The sequence below is a fragment of the Osmerus eperlanus genome, chromosome 14 (genome assembly GCF_963692335.1).
Source record: "Osmerus eperlanus chromosome 14, fOsmEpe2.1, whole genome shotgun sequence".
In the NCBI taxonomy this organism is placed as follows: domain Eukaryota; kingdom Metazoa; phylum Chordata; class Actinopteri; order Osmeriformes; family Osmeridae; genus Osmerus; species Osmerus eperlanus.
Window position 1 is genome coordinate 14,664,374 of NC_085031.1, and position 16,591 is coordinate 14,680,964.

At 47.8% G+C, this 16,591-nt stretch overlaps 3 protein-coding genes across 7 annotated transcripts in view; 2 read left to right on the forward strand and 1 right to left on the reverse strand.

The window, feature by feature from the left end:
• Window positions 1–334: 334 nt before the first annotated feature.
• Window positions 335–6,804, reverse strand: wu:fc21g02. Of its 5 annotated transcripts, XM_062478425.1 has the most exons (12): window positions 6,667–6,804; window positions 5,468–5,513; window positions 4,933–5,226; window positions 4,484–4,768; window positions 2,398–2,609; window positions 2,258–2,299; window positions 2,086–2,166; window positions 1,840–2,001; window positions 1,567–1,587; window positions 1,151–1,249; window positions 918–1,044; window positions 335–830 (listed from the first exon to the last, which is right to left on the reverse strand). In XM_062478425.1, the coding sequence occupies exons 2-11, from the start codon at window positions 5,511–5,513 to the stop codon at window positions 928–930; spliced, it is 1,359 nt and encodes a 452-aa protein (XP_062334409.1). In that variant the 5' UTR covers window positions 6,667–6,804; the 3' UTR covers window positions 335–830; window positions 918–927. The 5 variants fall into 5 exon arrangements, with proteins under 5 accessions (XP_062334409.1, XP_062334411.1, XP_062334408.1 ...); XM_062478427.1 differs by having other exon boundaries at window positions 335–1,020; XM_062478424.1 differs by having other exon boundaries at window positions 335–1,044.
• A 302-nt stretch (window positions 6,805–7,106) lies between these two features.
• On the forward strand, window positions 7,107–12,731 carry LOC134034076 (pre-mRNA-processing factor 19-like). Its single transcript, XM_062478421.1, has 16 exons — window positions 7,107–7,349; window positions 7,510–7,659; window positions 7,828–7,904; window positions 8,197–8,338; window positions 8,478–8,548; window positions 8,709–8,774; window positions 9,099–9,140; window positions 9,255–9,329; window positions 9,629–9,704; window positions 9,802–9,911; window positions 10,011–10,166; window positions 10,277–10,346; window positions 10,470–10,643; window positions 10,898–10,980; window positions 11,240–11,345; window positions 11,463–12,731. The coding sequence occupies exons 1-16, from the start codon at window positions 7,331–7,333 to the stop codon at window positions 11,558–11,560; spliced, it is 1,515 nt and encodes a 504-aa protein (XP_062334405.1). The 5' UTR covers window positions 7,107–7,330; the 3' UTR covers window positions 11,561–12,731.
• Window positions 12,732–12,821: 90 nt separating this feature from the next.
• tcirg1a (T cell immune regulator 1, ATPase H+ transporting V0 subunit a3a) overlaps window positions 12,822–16,591 on the forward strand; it is a 7,501-nt gene continuing 3,731 nt past the window's right edge. The window contains exons 1-11 of the mRNA XM_062478211.1: window positions 12,822–13,112; window positions 13,742–13,794; window positions 13,895–14,017; window positions 14,214–14,292; window positions 14,473–14,609; window positions 14,837–14,932; window positions 15,024–15,085; window positions 15,173–15,299; window positions 15,389–15,471; window positions 15,601–15,694; window positions 15,911–16,123. Coding sequence (XP_062334195.1) covers window positions 13,901–14,017; window positions 14,214–14,292; window positions 14,473–14,609; window positions 14,837–14,932; window positions 15,024–15,085; window positions 15,173–15,299; window positions 15,389–15,471; window positions 15,601–15,694; window positions 15,911–16,123 — 1,008 coding nt within the window. The 5' untranslated portion in view covers window positions 12,822–13,112; window positions 13,742–13,794; window positions 13,895–13,900. The remainder of the gene's footprint in view (window positions 13,113–13,741; window positions 13,795–13,894; window positions 14,018–14,213; window positions 14,293–14,472; window positions 14,610–14,836; window positions 14,933–15,023; window positions 15,086–15,172; window positions 15,300–15,388; window positions 15,472–15,600; window positions 15,695–15,910; window positions 16,124–16,591) is intronic.

The following is a 16,591-nucleotide window of genomic DNA, read 5'->3' on the forward strand; positions in this document are numbered from 1 at the left end:
TAGACCTTTATAATAACGACTAACTGAATTCAATGGTGTTTTGGATTGACGGCCAGCTTGACCGATGGACCTGTGTTCGAGGAAGAGTCTGTTCTGTGGTCTGGTTGTGTAGCCAGGACAGGATATGGGTACTTCCAGTATTGTTGTCACCATACAACAGTGCCCACGCATTAGAGCACCAGCTATGACAGTAACTTCCCACAGGCTCTTTCATGAAGCTTCCTGAAGGTGATTGACCTATCAGATAATGCACACCCTGTTTACATGGCAATAGTACTATCAGTAAGGAGTGGCACATGCATAATGTAAACACGACAAAATGTGATAGAAGACATGATGATCCTAGTTACATTTACTCATCGGTTTTCTTATTGATATACAGAAAGTAGCTATTGTATTGGCTGAAAGTAAGCCTTGGTGAGTCCTGAGTGGACAGATGGTCACCAGTTTGTGATCTGATTGGATGAGTGATTGATTTTGATAAAATGCTCAATTGGATGATTGGTGGTTGTTTTAGTTTTTTTTTCTTCCTCAATGGTCAGGTGATCACATCATCTTAAAAGGCAGTTGGAAGGTTTTGACACGTGTTCTGACACCGTCGGACAACCAGGTTTTAAAAAAGGATACGTTACAAAATGTAAGGCTACACATTTAAAATCAAGATATTCCTCACCTGACCTCTCATTCCAAAGAATTCGGGGTCTGCTCATATGAAACATCTGGCCCTTGCCACAGTTACATTCTTCCAAAGTCTGTCCTAATACTCTGAAACGCTCCTTTCCTCGTGTCCTTCTGCAGCAGCTGTTGGAAGTGACTTCTGCATCTATACACTGGACGTAGGAATCAAGGAAAGGTGTTGAGGAAAGGAGACGTAGAAGGGTATTCGGACAGAGTCATAACAGGAAGAGCTGCCCCACCTCCCAACGCCTACAGGAAGTTGCTGGAGCTATTTCCTTTCTCGATCTGGAACTGGTAAGCGTTGTCTGCGGTGACGGGGGCTGTCGGAGGGGGTACGGGTGGCTGGAGGGACGACCCCGGGACATTCTGTGGAGTGGGGAGGAGGGACACTCTGGTCAGCTAATGTGTGTGTGTGTGTCTGGGTGGGTGTGTGTGTGTCTGGGTGGGTGTGTGTGTGTTGGTATGTGTGTACCTGTACAGGGGGAGGATGAGCGAGGAGAGGATCAGTAGGAGACACCTTCGCTGGTTCAGCCATGGGGGGTGGGCTGCTGTACATCACTGGAGCATAGCCCTGCGCACACACACCCACTTAGTCACAATTAACACCAGAAGCACTTACAGAAGCTCTGGTACTGTGCTGTATGGGTGAGACATAGAAGATGGGTCGATGGTGAATTTAGCACTCACACATACACTCAAGAAAAAAAGAAGTAATTGTATAAAAAATGATCTAGACATTCTATGGACCAACAGGTCTCTCACTACTGACTGGTGCCGGCCCACAGACAGACGTGTTTGAGAAACACTGAAATAAACACGAAACACACACCCACTACAGACATGTGAGGAGAACTGACAACAGGACACACTTGAGTGGTGTTAACATACCATGTGAGCTCCGGGGTAGTACTGCTTAGTTAGAACAAAATATAGACTGGCGTTAGAATGTCTCATCCTCAAAGCAAATCAATGGAACATCGTAGAACAGCCAGAAGAGTATTATTAAAACAGCGGAATATAGATTTGGTTGAGTAGAGTAGGGCAGAGTGGTATAAAGTAAAGTAGAACAGAGCACATTAGAGTAGGGTAGAGTTGAATACAGTAGTAGCATCAGAGTAGGGTATTAGATGGAACATCAAGAGAAGCAAGGTTGGGCCGTACCATAGGGGCCCCAGGGCCGGGGGGTGGACCGTTCCACTGGGGGGGCTGGGCGGGGGGTGGACCGTTCCACTGAGGGGGCTGGGCGGGGGGTGGACCGTTCCACTGGGGGGGCTGGGCGGGGGGGTACATTGGGTCCTGGATGGGGTAGACTGGATTCATGGCCTAGGAGAACAAAAACACAGACAAAAAAACATGAGGGGTTTCAGGAAAAGAGCAAGAGAAAGTAAGACGTAGACTCAGACTCACTGGAGGGGGACCATTCCACTGGGGTCCAGGCATGCCGGGATTCGGGGGTGGGTGGACGGTTGGACCCATACCCGGGTACCCCTAAACACAAACACACATGTCTCGTGGTCATACTGTAATAACAGTACTACAATACTAGTGCAACGATGTTATTAGAACGTCGTAAACTTACAATGTTAGGGTCCTGAGCGGGGCCAGTGTTGTGGTAGTACACCTGTAACAGAACATTGCAATTAGAAAAAACATTACATAGCTGCGCGCGCACACACACAGTCTGCTTTTCCACCCCCCGGTAAACAGCAACTCTCTTACTGGGCCGCCAGGTCCAACAGAAACCCCCCCTGTAGGTGTTCCATAGGCGGGCGGGAGAGGCACATTCTCGGGGGATCCTTGGGCCTGGAAGGTGGTGGTGGCGGGCTTGCGTTTGAAAATCTTCTTCCTGCAGCAGCAGCAGATTCCTGCTGGGATCCCCAGGAGCAGCAGGAGGGCCATGAGGGGGTTCCCATCTGTATCGTCAAGGTGATCTAGGAGGGAGGGAGGGAGATATGTGTGAGTAACAGGTTGGGAAGAACAGCAAAAGTGTTCAATCTAATAAACACATCAGTTTCAACAATGGGAGCATGGGGGGGGGGGGGTAGGGGGGGTAGGAGAGAGAGGGGGTAGAGGGGAGGGGCTGGGGGAGGTGTAAGAGATGCTGAAATAGTGTCTGGAACAAACATTCTCAATTAAATTCAAACATGTAATTACTAATTACTTGCTGTGCCTACTTGCGAAACAAGGTTGATGGCTGGAAACAACATAATAATAGAGTTTGAATACATTGGTTTCTGTTTCCTGCTGTGCAATCAATGTTTTAAGGATAGTCCACTAGAACAATACTTTCCTTCTACCTAAGAAACTGTTTTGAGGGAAAATTTGGAGTAGCATCTGGTTTTGCTGTATCCATTTTACCATTATGTATAAACTCAGTGAATAATCAAGATAGCTGTTTGTCTATACTCTCCAAGAATGTTTTAGTAAATCTCAACAGAACTTTGAAGTCAGAGTGGAATGAGGGGGGGAGGGGTTGGAGGCTAAAAATAGGCTTAGCCTGTGTCCATGTAGAGTTCATATGTCCTCAGCCAGTCACTGTCTATTTTCCACCTGCCACTCCTCGGGGTGTCCTCCGTGAAAAAGACTATAGTTGCTCTTGAGAGACTCCATAGTGACTATACTGACTCGATACTAACTCTATAGTGACTCTATAGTAGCCCTAGTGACTGCATAGTAACCCATAGTGACTCCATACAGACTTGATAGGAACTCTATAAAGACTGCCTAGCAGCCCTATAGCAACCCTATAGTGACTCCATAGTAGCCCTATTGTGACACCATGGCAACCCTATAGTGACTATAGTGGCCCTATTTACCCCTTTTCCACCAACGCATTTTGGGTGCTGGTTTGGAGCCAGTGCTTAATCTCGAACCAGTTCTTTCTCTTTCGACAGCCTAAGAACCGGCTCTGAACCGGGGAAAGTGGTTCTTAAGTAGCACCACCTGGTCTAGAAGTAAGAACAGCTTGGGGCGTGGTTACCGTGACCAACAAGACGAACAGAATCCTTTGACCACCATTTCTATACGTTTTTACTATTCATGTTTCAGCTCAACGGTACGTGTAATTCAGCATCTGAATTCAAATGTGACGAGAAGTGGGCAGTGTAGTCGCTGAAAATGTGCTTATTTTATTGATGAAACGGCTAATTTGCTCCGACTTTTCGATAACCTACCTAGCTAGCATCTCAGTGCAGTGCAGACACTAGTTGCTGCATTTTATCATAATCCAAATTACATGAAATTTTGAGTTTGTTTTGAACTTTATTAAGTATGAGCGTATATTTAACACAAATGTATAATACACAAGCAGGTAGTCAGATGGCTGAGCGGTTAGGGCAATCGGGCTATTAATCAGAAGGTTGCCGGTTTGAGTGCCGGCCGTGCAAAATTACGTTGTGTCCTTGGGCAAGGCACTTCACTCTACTTGCCTCGGGGAATGTCCCTGTACTTACTGTAAGTCGCTCTGGATAAGAGCATCTACTAAATGACTAAATGTAAATGTACTATACAGCAAAAGTCAACCTGCATCTCAATTCATTCTCTTCAGTCTCCGAAAGATGAGACGTATACAGTGACGTAAGACCTGGCTCTGTGGCGGCTCTCTAGCCTGTGGAAAAGCAAACCGGTTCTTAGACGGCTCGCAAATTGAACCATCTCTAGCAGCAGCTCCCAACTAGCTCCCTTTTCACTTTGGTGGAAAAGGGGTAATTGTGACACCATGGCAACACTATAGTGACTCCATGGTGACTCCATGGCAACCCTATAGTGACTCCATGGTGACTCCATGGCAGCCTAGAGCACCTACCTACGAGCTCCATCCGGTTCACTGACACTTCTCTGTCCCTGCGGTCCTTCAGCTTGTAGTAGCCCACGTCTGACGTGTTCACGTTGGTGATCTCGATTTTGGTCGAGTGGGTTTTGACACGGTCGTAGTAGTTGGGCAGGTCGCGGGACACTGGAGAGCCATCTTGGACCAGCGTTACATTGGCGCCCTCCCCTGAGAAGCTCAGAGTGGCGCCTTCCAGGTGGATGCCCTCCAGGGAGATGTAAAGAGACTGGCCCGCCACCCGTTTGATGTAGTCATGCCTAGCTGGAGGAGGGGGGGGGGGGGGAGACAGACAGAGTGAGAGACAGAGGAAAATATGAAGGAACTGTGTAAATAATCTCCCTCTCCCTCTCTCGTCACTCTTTTCACTGTAGACTCACCAATACCCCCCCCCCTCCCTCCCTCAGATACAGAGGGCACACACTCACTAGTGACAGCCACCTTCAAGGTGGAGATCTCCTTGTTCCAGAAGTCCTTCTGTGTGTACGTGCCCTCGTCATCGAAGGTCACCTGGTTCAGGTACCAGCGCCGGTCGCTGCCCGTGCCCGACACATAGCCCTTCTGTAGTAGTCTCGACATGGACCTGCTGTTCCAGTACTCGAACGTCTTCCCCGGCTCGTTCGCCGGCGTGAACTCCAGCTTGTCCACGCTCTTGGGGAGGTAGATCTTCAGCTGGCGCCCATGGGAGAGGCGTTCGTGGATGTCGTGGACCGTGTAGGTGTCTGAGATATGGTGGGGTGGGGGGGGGGGGGGGGGGGAGAGAATAAATAGAGAGGGAATAAATAGAGGCTTTTCCTGGCATCTTGTTCTGTTGGACAAACATTTTCCAAGGACCTGCACAGGCATTAATACTTTACTAACAGTTGTTGAATACCCGGTACAGATTCAACCCAATAAAGGCTTCATTTGACATGCTGACACAAGTTGGTGGTGAGCCTTGACATTTAGGTAGAACATACTCACCCACACTGAGGGCGGAGCCCAGCAGGATCCACACACACCACATCATCTGAGAGACAGAAAGAGTAACAATAATTCATCATACCAGTAGTGCTAGGGTTAGTTTGGGTTGCTTATCAATGGGCCTATGTAGCACAAGTACATAGGGTGCATAAAACGCATGTAATCTTGAAAAAAAGAAAAGAAAAAAGAAAACACTCCGAAGTGTAGGTGTTCTCTTAGTCTGCTGAAAATAAAGTATGCATGATGTGGTTTAAATTTCCATAACAAGAACCAGTCCTTCTCTTGAATTCGCTGTGCGTCGGAAAGGAAGGCCTAAACCGAATGCGTAAAATCCCCAGTGAACAATTGATCATTCCCAATGAGCAAGTGATGATAACCACTGCACTTGAAACGTGGACCTCGCATCAAGGGCTTTAGCATGTTCAAATATTTACACAGGGTTTGCTTAAGAGAATTGATCAAGACGAGACAGATAAGAGTGCCCATTGAATCAATCAGCCAATTTAAGTGATGAAGGAATGTGTTTTGCTCTTTAAATCAATCCGAACCCTGTTTTGACTGAACGTGACGTTAACATCTGAATAACTGGAATCTGGAGAACTGTTGATGTCTTGCAGAAGCCAAGGCCTACTACAGCCTATAGGCTACAGTGCAGTTCACCGAGCAGGCGGCGCCTCCGTACGTGAGAACGGCATCATCTCGGAATATCGATTTAAAGACAAATAAACATCAAACTACTCACTATATGTAGATGACCAACAACCTTAAACTTGCAACCACGGGAAAAAGAACAAATGTAGAAAATGTTGTTTCGAGTCAATCACATCGCTAAAAAGGCGGGTGGTACAAAGAGGCACTGGTTGGTTGCTAGACAGCGACAGGGACAAAAAATCCTGTATAAGCTGCACAACAATTTGCCTCGCACGCACCCGCCCCCCCAACCCCCCCTGGTTCGGACAGGAATGTTTGCTTGCACGCATAGAAAACACTGAGAAAAACACCTGGGTTTACACTAAAAGGCAACGTGTTTTACATTTCCCTAAAAAATAAACAGCTATTTAACAATGAGTTGGCAACTCAAAACATCAATGGAAAATGTGCTCATAAGGAAAAATATCTGAGCTTCTCTAGCATGTGTGGGATATGGATGCCCTGTGTCCATGCAGTAAGTCATTGCAATATAACCTTGCACAGCCTACCTTGAAACAAGTCAAATGATACCTGTGGTGTTAGGAGCTTCGGGATAGTCAGCCGGGATAGACGATCTGAACGTGGATAGATTTTCGACAGAGGGCGGTGGCTGTGATTCCTGAGTTAACCCTGCCCTGCCCTGTCGACAACAGCTCTCACTAAAGCTACCTAGCCCCCCTCTGCATCGGAATAATTATCTAATTAATAAGGTTTTTGTACAATCATAGGCTATATAGGCCTACTACAACTAAACCGAGCCGAGTAGAATTATTAATACATAGTCAAATTATAAGATTTATACTTTCTAGGTGTTGGCCTGTAAATCAAATTCCAGAAATAAGCTTTTATTTTATTTGCATTTATAATTTAATTTAATTATCTTTTACTTTTCCATCACTGGCCATAAAAGTCTTGAGGGGAAGATTGGGAAAGTTGGCGGACCATTGCTATCCCAAGATGCAACTACTGGACCAACATCCGCCACGCAGCCGCGGAACAACGTGCGTGGATTGAATGCGGAAAGACAGTTAATGAATTAGAATTGGTATTGGGTTAGCATTTATCCAAAGAAACAGTGCAATAAATTGCGATCAAAAATAACAGGGATACCGGATACCCATAGCTTTCTTCGTTTTGATACGTTGATCGAGTTGACTCGAACAATATTAGAAAATGTCACTAGTTTGTGCAAGTAAGTTACATCGATGGAGTTGCCTTTTCCTTCTACGACGACTTTGTTGGTACCAAAGTTAGATATTGTAGCTAGCGACTACATTAATACAGTTTGTATAGTTTTGCCAGTACAAAAAAGGGAATGGTTGCGTCTTAATCATTAACGTCTGTTTTCCTAGTCTCGAACGAGGTGCCAGAGCACCCGTGCGTGTCCCCGGTGTCGAACCAGGTGTTCGAGCGACGATTGATTGAGAAGTACATCGCGGAGAACGGAGCAGATCCCATGAACGGACAACCTCTGTCCGAGGAGCAGCTTATTGACATCAAAGGTCCATATTAGAAGCGAGGGGATTCCATAATTGCTACTCTTAGCTAGCACCGTACCGTGTTGTCGCAAAACATCAGAGGCGTTACAATATGGCAGGTCATCAAAATGAAAAGTTAAACCCTGGACAGGAATTAATTGTCACTAACCTGCGCCGTTGTCCCTGTCGCAGTCTCTCACCCCATCAGGCCCAAGGCTCCCTCTGCCACCAGTATCCCAGCTATCCTCAAATCGCTGCAGGATGAGTGGGTGAGACTCTAATTTTGTGGTAAATCTAATACATGTAATTGCATATATAAACGATTAGATGAGTTAGAAGCTAACTGCATTTCATTGGCTCTGTATTTACTGTGCACAATGATAATGCAGTTGCATCAAATCACTTCTGGTATGGACATTACTAAATGCTTGCTAAAACATTCTCAATCGCTCACTCATACAGACACAAACTCCCTCTCTCTTTCTAACTTTCATTCTGTCTCTCGTACGCACACACACACACACACTTACACCTGCTGTGTTAACCCCCCCGGTCTCCCAGGATGCAGTGATGCTCCACAGCTTCACCCTGAGGCAGCAGCTGCAGACCACTCGGCAGGAGCTCAGCCACGCCCTCTACCAGCACGACGCCGCCTGCAGGGTCATCGCTCGCCTCACCAAGGAGGTCACCGCTGCCAGGGAGGGTGAGAACCAAGGACGCACACACACGTTATTAGACACATGGGTTCCTGCATGCACATCGCATGCAGACTGGCACACACACACACGCCTTTCTCTTCTTATTGGCTGTCTGCCCTGTTTGACCCTTCTTTGTCTCCCTAGCCCTGGCCACCCTGAAGCCACAGGCGGGACTTATCACCACCCAGGCCATCTCTGCTCAGCCCTCTAGCACGGTCAGTGATTGGTTCAAAGACCTGTCAATCAGTATTTATAAAATCTCAAATGACCTCCATCTAATTGAATTTCTGAAACTGCCCAGTTAAGTTGAAGTTGTTTTCGAAATTGTAGGTTACAGGAAGTAGGGCTAATATACATTTCCTTCTCTTTTTCTAGTCTGGTGCCGGGGAACCTATGGAGGTCAACGAACAGGTGGGCATGACAGCAGAGATCATCCAGAAGGTAAGAACACCTGCCCAAGCGGCCTTTTACTCAGGACATTTACATTTGGTCATTTAGCAGACACTCTTATCCAGAGCGACTTACAGTAAATACAGGAACATTCCCCCCGAGGCAAGTAGGGTGAAGTGCCTTGCCCAGGGACACATCATTTTTGCACGGCCGGGAATCGAACCAGCAACCTTCTGATTACTAGCCCGATTCTCTAACCGCTCAGCCACTTGACTCCCTTTAGACACACTGTTTACAAATGCACACGGTCCAGTTCTAAAGATTGTCCTGAGTTTAATGTTAACAAATGGCTTCCTCTCCTTCCTGTCTCTCCAGCTGCAAGACAAGGCCACTGTGCTGACCACAGAGAGGAAGAAGGTGAGTTTTCACAAAAAATACAAAAACATGCTCGCTCCTTTTGTTGTTTACATCTCCAGTGGGTGCCTGTCCTGTCCTGATCTCCTGTCCTCCCCCCCGTCTCTTGTTCTGCAGAGAGGGAAGACTGTCCCAGAGGAGCTGGTCAGGTCTGAGGACCTGTCCAAGTACAGACAAGTGGCCACCCATGCTGTAAGAGAGTGTGTGTGTGTGTGCTTCCATGCCTTACTTGGGTGTGGTGGAGCCCTCTCTGCTGCCAATTTTGTATTGAAACTGTGTACAGTTTTTGCTATTAGCTTATTTTTTTGTTGCAAGTGTTTTGTGTTCTATATTTTCTTTTTTTGTATGCCTCTACTGTACATAACTGTTACTTACCATGTCACAATAATTTCACTGTGAATGACCCTGAGATGTACTGTGCACATGACGATAAATCTCCTCTTTGACTCTCCTCCTCTTTCGCCTCTTCTCTTCCTCTCTCTCCCTTCCAGGGCCTCCACAGTGCAAGTGTTCCTGGTATCCTGTCTCTAGACCTCTGTCCCTCTGACACCAATAAAGTTCTCACTGGTAAGACACAACCAAACACATAATTTGCCGTCAGTTTGCCTCGCTATATTTCCTCCTCGTCAACTCTCCTTCTCTCTCTCTCTTTCGCCTTCCGCAGGGGGAGCTGATAAGAACGTGGTGGTGTTTGACAAGAGAGAGGAGCAGATCGTGGCCACGCTGAAGGGACACACCAAGAAGGTCACCTCCGTCATCTACCATCCCTCTCAGGTGAGGATCTCAAGGGAACGCACACCTTCTCACTCATACGTTTTTACTTACGCCGTCAACGTAAACATCTACGCCCTCCCCGCTCTCTCTCTCCTCCAGTCGGTGGTGTTCTCAGCTTCTCCAGACAGCACCATACGGGTGTGGTCCGTTGCCGGGGGCAACTGCGTCCAGGTGGTGCGAGCTCATGAGGCGGGCGTGACGGGTCTGTCCCTCCACGCCACTGGAGACTACCTGCTCAGCTCCTCTGAGGACCAGGTAACACAGACACGCACACACACGTCAACACTGTGACAGTGTGTGTAATGTTATAAGGAGCAGCAAACATTTCTGCAAAGATTTGACTTGTGGCTCCCTCTCTCCCTCAGTACTGGGCCTTCTCTGACGTCCAGACCGGTCGTGTTCTGACTAAGGTTACCGACGAGGCTGCGGGATGTGGTAAGCTGTACCCCTCTCCCCCCACCCCTCTCCCCCCACCCCTCTTCCTCTCAGTTCAGAATGATTTAAAGTCATGTGACAGCCATGGCTCTCTGCTAAAGTAACCCCCCCCCTGCCCCCCAGCTCTGACGTGTGCTCAGTTCCACCCTGACGGCCTGATCTTCGGGACGGGCACGGCCGACTCTCAGATCAAGATCTGGGACCTGAAGGAGCGCACCAACGTGGCTAACTTCCCTGGGCACTCCGGACCCGTCACCTCCATCGCCTTCTCCGAGAACGGATACTACCTGGCCACAGGTGCGTCTAGCTTGTCTGCGTGTGTATGTGAGTGTTTCTCTGTCTGTCCAGGGGGGTATTCCAGAAAGCAGGTTATGCAACATAACCAGGTAAGTTAACCCACCAGCTGATTCACAATGTTGCAGCAACCTACTGGCAATGTTGCTACAATGCTGGGTGTCAGCTGGGGAGTTAACTTACCTGGGTATGTCACATAACCTGCTTTCTGGGATACCCCCCAGGTGTGTGTCTAACTTGTGATTTTTCTTCTTCAGGGGCCCAGGACAGCTCCATAAAGCTGTGGGATTTGAGAAAGCTGAAGAACTTCAAGACTATCGCCCTTGACAACAACTATGAGGTTAGAGAGAGCATAGTGAGGAAAGAAAGGACCAAATGGGGCGGTGGTAGAGAATGACTGCAATCAAGAGGTTGCAGGTTAAAATCCCCCCTGTACATTTTTGGGGATATAAGCATCTGTTAAACGAATACATTACATTATTATAAATCCCTCCATGATACATTTGTCACTATAAACTGGTAAAGACACCTATGTTACTGGTGAGAATGGTGAGTTTCTGTCCCCTAACCCTGTGTGTGTGTGTGTGTGTGTCCCTCAGGTGAAGTCCCTGGTGTTTGACCAGAGTGGAACCTACCTGGCCGTCGGCGGTTCTGACATCAGAGTTTACATCTGTAAGCAGTGGTCCGAGGTCCTCAACTTCACAGGTAACGCCACTTCTGACACCTGAGTGGACTACATGTTTGATTTATTTGTTTAGCTAACCAATAATGGTTTGTTGATGAAAGAATAAAAACACACACCTGTTCCTGATTTTTACCCAGAACACACTGGGGTGGTGACGGGTGTGGCATTCGGGGAGCACGCTCAGTTCCTCACCTCAACTGCCATGGACAGGAGTCTCAAGTTCTACAGCCTGTAGAGGTCAGGGGTCACTAGTGCTGATCTCTGGAGGAAGCGACGTTGCTACAGCGAATCAGAAGGGACATGGTTCAATGTTCCATTCTGATATAGAATCCTAATGTGTAGAACAGGGGATGGGGATGATCATTTAAATCGATAAAGATATAATATCTTCTCTAAACCTCACATATCCATCTGCCACAAAGTAAATACACCTGCAATGTGATCAGAGGCCTGTTTTCATAAAACTACTTTACCGAATAAGCCAGGCTTATGTCAGTAAGTCTGACTAATTTCCAGTTGATTCGGTTCAGTTCAATTTATTTCAAGTTCAGTCATCATGGCAACTTATGCTGCAAAACTAACCTGGTCTGGTGCAGGCGAACTGTCTGGCTTAGCCTCTGGTTTCTCAACCAGACGTTCCTGTAACACTGACCCTGCGCTTTGCAGCGGTGGATTGATTTGATCCACGTTCTACCCCTTGGGCTGCTTAAGAAGAGCGTTCACCTTCAATTATCTTGACTGCTTGAACCTGGCTTGAATGAGTCTGATTACACAAACTACAATTGGCTTTTATTGGAACTGCTTTTAGCCCTGACTGATTTGTTGTTCATTAAAGTCTTTAAGTGGGCTTCATGGAACAGGCCTCAATTTAGGCTGACTATCATTAACACACCGTAGCCTGTATCATAACTACAAGCACAATCCTGTAATATATTACTAGCACAGTCAATATAAGACTGAACATCTACTAGACCTACATAAACTGGCTGTAAAGCATACCAACGAAGAATCTTGTCAATAGACACCTGCACACAGGGTACATCTACTCATTCATAACTGTTGTAGATATCTTTGCAGCTTGCTATTTTTTCTCTTGGCCATATATACCAGACTTCTTTAGTATTTCTGTCATTTCTATAATCTTGCTTTTTCTTTACTCTTATGTTCCCACAAAACGAGTGTGATTTATTTGTTGTTGGTTGTATTGCATTTGAGAAATGTAATGGCTAGTTTAAATCTTGCCTTTTTTGCCCACTTTTTTCATTGTATTACCGAAAAAAGCTCTCACTCATCCAATTAGTTGTATTATTCTTTATCAATGTCCAAGAGTGTTTACTCAATCCATGTATAGATTAAAAGAATGTCTGCTTTATTTTTTGGGTTAAAATAAATTGCTGAAATCAGTCTTTGTTTGTCAGTCCCTTTAGAAACGTTACAATGTTACATTGTATGTATATGTGCGCGTGTAACAGGGTGAGGTCAGCTGTCCTAAATAGAACACTTCTTATGCTATAGAGTATCAAACCGGTGTGCTACGAAGCTATACTATCTGAACGGGACAGTTGCACGACAAACTACGGAACAGCTCCCGGTATTCGTTTCGCAGTTGGCAGTACGTGAGCATTCGGATAACTGTGGATCCTTTGTTTACATCTGCATAGTACACGAGCTGTAATCGACTGGCAGCGAGGACGAAATGCGGGACAAGCCGCTTGGTCTGCTTATCTATCTTATCAGCAGGATAAAAGAGGCGGCTAAACCGTTAGCTAGCGCGTGTTGATTTAAAGGTAAGGTTTCATTTTTTGCCTCGTCGCAAACCTACAAGTCCAGGTATTTCTCCCAAAACGTATGCCCCGTTGGGCATGCGAGAAGATGGCTAGCTGTTTTGCTAGTTTGCGGTTAGCGCGGGCTAGCTAGTTATCTGCTAACCGGAATGCAGGTGCGTGTCTAGACTGCGACAGTTAAGCTCAATGTGCTGTACATCACCTACACTTGATAGTGACAGTGCACGCAAACTAGCAACTAAGGTGGATGTACATGAATAACGAATTTAGCCTTGGCACAATGTAATGATTTTGTAATATGATATAAGTTTAGGGCAACCCCCAAACAAACACAGATGCCTGTGTTCTAACCCCCTGAAGGCTCATGACTTTGATTTAGTTGTGATTGGTGACAGCATTATCACATGCTGACTGGCGGAAAGAGGCGTCTCTTTCTCTGCCCTTGTCGTCCCCTCATCCCCAGTAACTCAATTACTGTCTTTACAGTCACCCCTTCATCACATGAACATAACTAAGCTGCATCCGTTGGTTTATTAGGCTGCACTCCTCCTCCTTTTCCTCTTGTGTGGTTTCATCTCTCCATTCTGTCATTCTCTCTGTCCTCTCTTTGGCACTCTTCTTTTCACTATTAGGTTGTCAACCTTCGGTTATCTTTTTGCTTCTGGAAGCAACTGCCTATAAACAGGTGATGAAACTGTTATAGGATAGTAATATGCTGGTTTTGTCACTTTTCCTCTTACAGATTCCTTCCTCTTTCATTCCTTACGTTATCCTCTCTTCTTCAGGTCGCCATGGGAGCGCTGTTCCGAAGCGAGGAGGTGTGTCTTGTCCAGCTCTTCCTCCAATCCGGGTCGGCCTACAACTGCGTGAGCGAGCTCGGGGAGCTGGGATTGGTGGAATTCAGAGACGTGAGTTTCTCCCCATTTGTGTGGACGTGGAGGGATGGAGGCTGTCGGAGGCCTGTTGGCTGGGCTGGACTGCAGAACGGTTATGCTTAGTCAATGAATCAGTTTCATACAGATATGCAGACTCCATATTGTGTACTCAACTGCAAGGAAGTGGCAGAGCAGAGTACCGTTAACCACCTTCTCCTTTCCCCCTCAGCTCAACCCCAATGTGAACTCCTTCCAGAGGAAGTTTGTGAACGAGATCAGGCGCTGTGAGGAGATGGAGAAAACCTTTAGTGCGTTTGCTCTCCATACCACCTTTCATCCATCTCTCTCCTGCTTTTTTATTTCTATCTGTCCCTCCATCTTTTACCCTCTCTCTTTTCATTATCTTCTCCTTTTCCCTCCTTTCAAGCCTTCCCTCCATCCTTCTCTCTTCTCACGCCATCCCTCCTTCTCCTTCTCTCCACCTTCAGCGTTTCTGGAGCAGGAGATTGGCCGGTCCCTGGCGGTGCCCCTCCCCGCCCCCAGCCCCCTCCCCTCAGCCCCCCAGCCCAGAGAGCTGCTGTCCATCGAGGAGGAGAGCGAGAGGCTGGCTAGAGAACTACGAGAGGTGAGGAGGGCTGTGTGTGTATGTGGAGGATTGAGGCTTGTACAAAGTGAGTGACGTGTGTCTGTATATGTGTGACTTGGGTATCATGTACCAAGTGGCTGATCGTGTGTGTGTGTGTGTGTGTGTGTGTGAGGTATGTATTGAGTGTGTGTGTTTGTTTGTTTGTATGTTTGAGGTTTCTGCTAAGCGACTGCGTGTGTGTTTATGTCCGGTGTCTGACTCTCCAGGTTTCCAGAAACAGAGACAGATTGAGGAGTCAGCTGAATCAGCTCAGCCAATACCGTGGGGTTCTCATCCAGACACACCCGCTCACCGTCTCACAGGTAGGAACTACAATTCCCAGCATGTTCCCAGCGCCAAGACACGGCAACCATTGAACTCTGACCTTAGTGATGAAGCTCTTCCTCTCCTCAGGCTCCTCCCTCTAGTCTGGAGAGCTCCGCCCTGTTGGACAGCAGACAGGACATCAGGCTCAGGTCTGACACACACACACGCACACACGCACGCCATGGAATAGATCACTAGTTCCTGCATGTATATGAAAGGTGTTCTCTGGATCCCAGCTTCGTGGCGGGAGTGGTCCACCCCTGGAAGGTGCCGGCGTTCGAGCGGTTGCTATGGCGAGCATGTCGCGGATACATCATTGTTGATTTTCGGGAGATGGAAGAAAGACTGGAACAGCCTGAGACGGTACGGAGGGACGGATAGATCCAATATTCAATACACCATGTTTAGGAAGCGCATATAGAGATGACTTCCTGCTTTTCAACCAATCACAGGGCGAGATGGTTCAGTGGACAGTCTTCCTCATCTCCTATTGGGGCGAACAGATTGGTCAGAAAGTCAAGAAGATCTGTGATTGGTGAGTGAAAACTAAGTACAACTACTAGGTTTTGGAACCCTGAAAGATTAGCGTTGTCATTACTGAATTATTGATCTTATCTTCTTATATTCCACTTTTTCTCTTCCGTCTCCTCCCTCTACTGGGCAGCTTCCACACCCACACGTTTGTGTACCCAGAAGGCACTGCAGAGAGGGGTCAGATTCTGAATGGCCTGCAGAGCAGAATAGTGGACATCGGACTGGTGAGAGAGAGACAGAAAAGAAGGGAAGAGTGTAAGAGAGAGAAGGAGGGAGGTAGAGAGAGGAGGGGGAGTCAAAGAAGGAAGGGAGAGATGGGGGAGAGAGGGAGAGAAAGTGTGGGATAGACGGTATAACTTCCTTTGTCTCACGGGCACACCTCTCATATGTCCCACTCTCACAACGGCCTCTCCCGTCCCCTCCCCTCCACCCCTCCTCAGGTCCTGACCCAGACAGAGCAGTACATGCAGCAGCTCCTGGCCCGCTGCGTGGGGGCGCTGCCCCAGTGGAAGGTCCGGGTCTCCAAGAGCAAGGCGGTCCACACGGTGCTGAACCTCTGCAGCCCCTCCGTCACCGACAAGTGTCTGATCGCCGAGGCCTGGTGTCCCGTCAGGAAGCTGCTGCTGCTGCAGAGCGCCCTCATAGAGGGGACGGTGAGAGAGAGGGAGGGGAGGGAAGAGAGAGAGGGAGGGAGTGGGGGGGCCGGGAGAGAGGGAGGGAGTGGGGGGGCAGAGAGGGAGGGAGGGAGGGAGTGGGGGGCAGAGAGGGAGGGAGGGGGGGGCAGAGAGAGAGGGAGGGAGTGGGGGGGCCAGGAGAGAGGGGGGGAGGATAGATAGATGTAGGGGATGGATGGAGAGAAAGGGAGGAATGGAGAGATGGGGCGAGTGATATAAGGAGAGAGAAGGATGCAGGGAGGGAGAGGGAAGGGATGGTGAGAGAGAGGGATAGAGGGAGGGAGGAGGTATAAATGAGTGCAGGAGGAAGGAAGGAAATTATAAATGATGGATACATACACACACACAACATCATTGTGTCATTTCAAATCCTCCCCTCCTCTCTTCCTCCCCCTCTCTCCCTCCTTCTCTTCCTCCCCCTCTCTCCCTCCCAGAGGAGGAGTGGCA

Coding starts and splice junctions, on each gene's coding strand:
- LOC134034076 (XM_062478421.1), top strand. Junction 8,775..9,098: donor CAGCAGAGATCATCCAGAAG/GTAAGAACACCT, acceptor CTGTCTCTCCAG/CTGCAAGACAAGGCCACTGT. Junction 9,705..9,801: donor CACCAATAAAGTTCTCACTG/GTAAGACACAAC, acceptor CGCCTTCCGCAG/GGGGAGCTGATAAGAACGTG.
- wu:fc21g02 (XM_062478425.1), bottom strand. CDS start 5,513: ATGATGTGGTGTGTGTGGATCCTGCTGGGCTCCGCCCTCAGTGTGG. Junction 2,002..2,085: donor AGTGGAATGGTCCCCCTCCA/GTGAGTCTGAGT, acceptor TTGTTCTCCTAG/GCCATGAATCCAGTCTACCC. Junction 1,250..1,566: donor ACTACCCCGGAGCTCACATG/GTATGTTAACAC, acceptor GTGTGTGCGCAG/GGCTATGCTCCAGTGATGTA.